Here is a 4,586-nt window from a genome sequence, read left to right on the forward strand (position 1 = left end):
TATGTGTGTGGGTAGGTGGGTGTGTGTGTGGGTGTGTGTGTGGGAATGAGCGAGAAAGAGATAGAGAGAGAAAGTATGCGTGTGTTTGTGTGTATGTTTCCCTGTTTTCGTGTGCATGCGTGTACCTGTTATTGTGTGTGTGTGTGTACCTGTGTTTGTGTGTGTGTGTACAACTTGTATATGAATCTGTATACACACAGTAATCAACACGCACACGTATATATTTTGGCACCGTCCAGATCTATATTTACGCACACTTACCGGCAACTCGGGACATGACTTAAATTCGACACGCACAAACTGCTGCGGTATCGCAATATCCATCTATGCAGGTTTTGGTACACGGTTGATGTACGTAATATTATACACGCTGAAGCACCTCTCATATTCTCTGGCTTGTCCTCGTTTGAATCAGACGGCCCTGCTCATAATACGCTTTAGAAGTAAGCAGACAACCACTGTCGGCGCGGACCTACTAGATTGTTTCAAAACTGTGCACATTGACATTGTTGATATTTATATATTGATTGTGGATATATCATATAGCCCTTGGCGTGGTCGAGCACTGCCTACCCGTGTATGCTAGCTTTAAATGCTACACTGTTCACTTGACCCCCTTCTGGCAACTTCTGTTGATGGCCGACGTATGGCACTCCATTCGATTCCACTTATGTACACTATTCCAATGTGGTACAGCTTCATGTACGTGTCCTCAGGGCGCCAGAGCATTATTGTCATAGCGAAACTACTCAATCCGTCACTTTGGCATAACAATGACTTCTCTGTGACCGTAGCTCTGCCCGTGCAATGTCTGCACCCACTGTGGTAGCCTGTACATAGTTAAGACGTTGAGGTACGTTCGCTAATCCATTACACTTTCACAAGGTACATATGTCATAGTGGACCACGACATCGTATCAAGACAAACCAATCACTCACTCGTTGCCATAGAAGTGGCTATCGCCACCGGCTGCGAAGGCTCGTTCGTTTTACATCCCGACGTTTTCTCGACGTTCTGCTTACTATTCTTCTTCAGTCCCTTGGCCCCGCCACTAAGACGTTTTCTGACAAGTCTCGTCAGTTTTCTCTTGGCCAAATGTGGGGGGCGCACTTTCCCTTTGACCTTCCAATAGAGCACACATGCGTTACACAGATTCCCCCCACTCTCACTGCGATGCCATTTTTTCTCGCCAAAGATACCGCAATTCCCACACGTGATCTCACCGGATACCGGTGCAGCAGACCCGGTAGCTTTGATGATTGCAGACGCGGACTGCGTAGAGGATAGTGAGCTGTTTGCATGTATATCAGCATGCCCGTGTGCGCCGGGTGGGGTATTATGCTGGCTGTGATGTTCGCTATTTTCCACATCACTTCCACAAGTCGAGACAGAGGCAGAGGATCTGGCCCTGCCGGTGATACTGCCCGCGGTCGGCTGGTATGCCAGTGTAGGATTCTGCATCCCTTTCGATACTTCATATGTGGTGTTGTCCCTCTCAAGCATATCTTGTAGCAACTCATTCATTTGCTCGCGACCATGGGATTCACCTGACATCGATGCTGTGTTCAAATCCGATACCTGCATATTTTGCGCTAATGTGCTCCCAGAGTACATGCCAACGCCCTGTGCATTATTCAGCAATGGGCCCTGCAGTTTCAGTCCTGTGATTGTCTCATAGTCGTCTAATGCGATACCGGAATCACGCGTTGTGAACGCTCTCTTATCCGCGAGTCCCATACCGTCCGACAGCTGCAACGAGGGAGACGATATGTCTGCGAACGAGTTAAGAGTCCAATCGGCACTACCGGGGGTAAGATCATCCCATAAAAAAGCTGCAGTGGAAGTATCAGTACCCGCCGAATTGGCCGGGGTGATTGTAGCATCGTTGATACCCAATTGTGAATCCAGTCGGATACTGCTGAGATCACCCATATTCGCGTAACTGGCTAATTCCAATTCGAGTGCCGCCAGACTGCTCAGACTCTCCGTTTCAAACGGCTCGAAAGTTCGTAAATCCCTGAAGTTGATGTTGTCAAGTGGCTTGAGCAGTTCCAAACCCGCGATTGATGCGCGAGTGGAGTTGGTCTGTTGTCCCAGGGAAGAAATACCAGCCTCTGTATTCAAGCTTGTTTCTGAATTGCCCTCCCCTTCGTGACTCATTGGACTCTCCACTAAGGATATGTCTGGCCAGCTAGACGAACTGATATCAACCTCTCCTAGGCGAAGTGATGAGTATATACCCAAATGCTCAGAGTCGAGCCCGTCGCTCGGTTGCGACAAGTCGGGTGTGAATTCATTCAGAGTTGTTAATGGCGTGACTACAGGAGAGGAAGAGAAGTTTTGCAAGTCCATCTCCACAGAGGATGACAATGCGGGGGACAGAGTCGGATTTGACGATGCAACTGGAAGCATTGGAACACTGCTTAAATCCCATTGAGGTTTTTGAGGTGGAAGGAGTGTGCTACTATAACTATTGGTAGATGTACTATAATTATTGGTAGTTCGAGGTGGACTGGAGCCCGACATCGTGAAGCCCATCCCATTTGAATACGCGCCCGTATTCATTGTAGTGGGATACGAGTTTGTGGCAAATGTACCCATGTGTGTACCTATACCACCTGTACCTATGTGTGACGGCTGTGTAGGATTTGTACCGGTGATTGTTGCAATATTCGGCCAAGGTAAGGCTGAGGTTGAACTCGGCACGGACGCGTGTGATGTACCTGGTCCCGACATGGTATGCATAGCCCAGGGAGTGATAAACTTTGTGATATTCGTAGGTGCTTTACTGGTTGGGCTAGACCTTTGAGGCTTCGTCAGTGGAGCTTTGGGCTTTGGTGCGGGTGCTTTACTTTGTTTTGCGTTCGATGCCCGTTTCGGGCGCGATTTCCGTGCCTTACTCTGCCGATGGGGGCACCACTCGATGAAAACAACATCCTTCCTCTTTCCTGTCATCGTGAAACTCAAAAGTACTTGAAGACTGTGTGACCGATTTGGAATTAATAGGCTTGATGTGTAGGTATGGGGGTGAGGCGACCAGCAATATAGGTTAAGGTAAACCAGTATTGTTGTAAACTGATGTGTAAATGTGTCTGTACTATGTAGTCAGTGAGAAAATTGCGCACAGTGTTTGTTTATTTACTATCTCAGGAGTCTGGAGTCTGGGACTGGAGGTCTGATTTTTATTCCAATCCGAAAAATCCAGAAAATAAATTCAACCCTCTTCTGCCTTATGCCTTCTGAAAAAAAATTAAGAAAATGTTTTTCTTGGAAAAACAAATAATTTTGTTCAGTCTAAAATTATTCAACGCAATTCGGGTCGCATAATATATATATTTTTAAATACCCTCTCAGGAATGAGACAGGACTCACATTCACAGTCAAATCACAGACACAAAGTCACAAAATCACAAGTCTATTTTTAACTGGAGTCGCATTAATTAATAAAAACATGCTGCTTCGTGCCTTCGGCACTGACTGTTGACTTTGACTACTGATGAGTCATGAGTGCTGACTGCAGCAGTGAAGTTCACCTTCAGTTTCAGACTTCAGTTCAGGCAATACTGTTTAGCGTACTGTGGTAAATTTGTTTTTTTTGTATTTTTTTAAAATCACAAATTGTATGTACTGGACTACATACTGGGTATGTACCCCGAGAATATTTTTTTTGTAAACTAAAAATCATATATGGAAAAATTGGTATTGAATTTAGGTTTACTATACCAAGACCCCAAGTTCTTACATACAATGTAAGCACACGAATTTCCATTCAATTTTATAAAATATTTTCCTCAAATTTCTTTTTTTCAGCCCTTCACTGATCCAAAATTTCAAATACATAAATACACACATATAACCAGATTTTCTTCTTTTTTGTTTGGAAACAAAAAAGCACAACAAATTACTCTTCAACCGCAACGGCAGCCTCTGAGACTCTGATCCTCTGAGGCCCTCTCTTCTATCTCTGTTGTGTGTTCACTTTGTAGAGTGTTGACGTTGTACAATATAAATATATTTTTGGTTTTGAAACATTTATGTTTTTTCAAAACAAAGTGATTTTTTTTTTGACAGATATATATTCGCGTTTTTATATATTTTTTTTAAATGCAATATGTATTTATATATACAGCGTAGAATGAAAAATTGGTCATTACACTAATATGTTTTTTAACACAAAATATAAACAATAAATGTTGTATAATGACCAATTTTTCACTCTACAGTCTATTTACACTCTACAGTCCAAACTACACTCTACAGTCCACTACACTACAGTCCTACACTGTATTTATACAAAAGAAAATTAATCGGTTCTATTTCATTTTGCAATGTGTTTAGAAGGCTATGTGAACCTGTGTTTTTTAAATAGAGTATGTGTTGATGTGAGTGCTTCTTTATATAGTTAAATTCCTCCCCGTCCCGTAGTATTTAGGTTAAAACTTTTAAAACTCTCTCAGCCTCTCTTCCCCGCGCGGTTACGCAGTTAACTGAGACATTTTTTTCTAAAATATATACATATATGAAAATCCCATAAATTCTACGTAAAACAATATATATATATATATATATATATATTAATTTTAAA

At 42.8% G+C, this 4,586-nt stretch overlaps 1 protein-coding gene across 1 annotated transcript; it reads right to left on the reverse strand.

Moving 5' to 3' along the window:
• Positions 1-495: 495 nt before the first annotated feature.
• On the reverse strand, positions 496-3,094 carry SARC_11506 (hypothetical protein). Its single transcript, XM_014294408.1, has one exon. The coding sequence runs from the start codon at positions 2,954-2,956 to the stop codon at positions 932-934; it is 2,025 nt and encodes a 674-aa protein (XP_014149883.1). The 5' UTR covers positions 2,957-3,094; the 3' UTR covers positions 496-931.
• Positions 3,095-4,586: the final 1,492 nt, after the last annotated feature.

Source organism: Sphaeroforma arctica, assembly GCF_001186125.1.
Source record: "Sphaeroforma arctica JP610 unplaced genomic scaffold supercont1.1727, whole genome shotgun sequence".
Classification (NCBI taxonomy): Eukaryota; class Ichthyosporea; order Ichthyophonida; genus Sphaeroforma; species Sphaeroforma arctica.

Excerpts from the sequence above, each read along its gene's own strand:
- SARC_11506 (XM_014294408.1), bottom strand. The coding sequence starts at position 2,956 with ATGACAGGAAAGAGGAAGGATGTTGTTTTCATCGAGTGGTGCCCCCAT.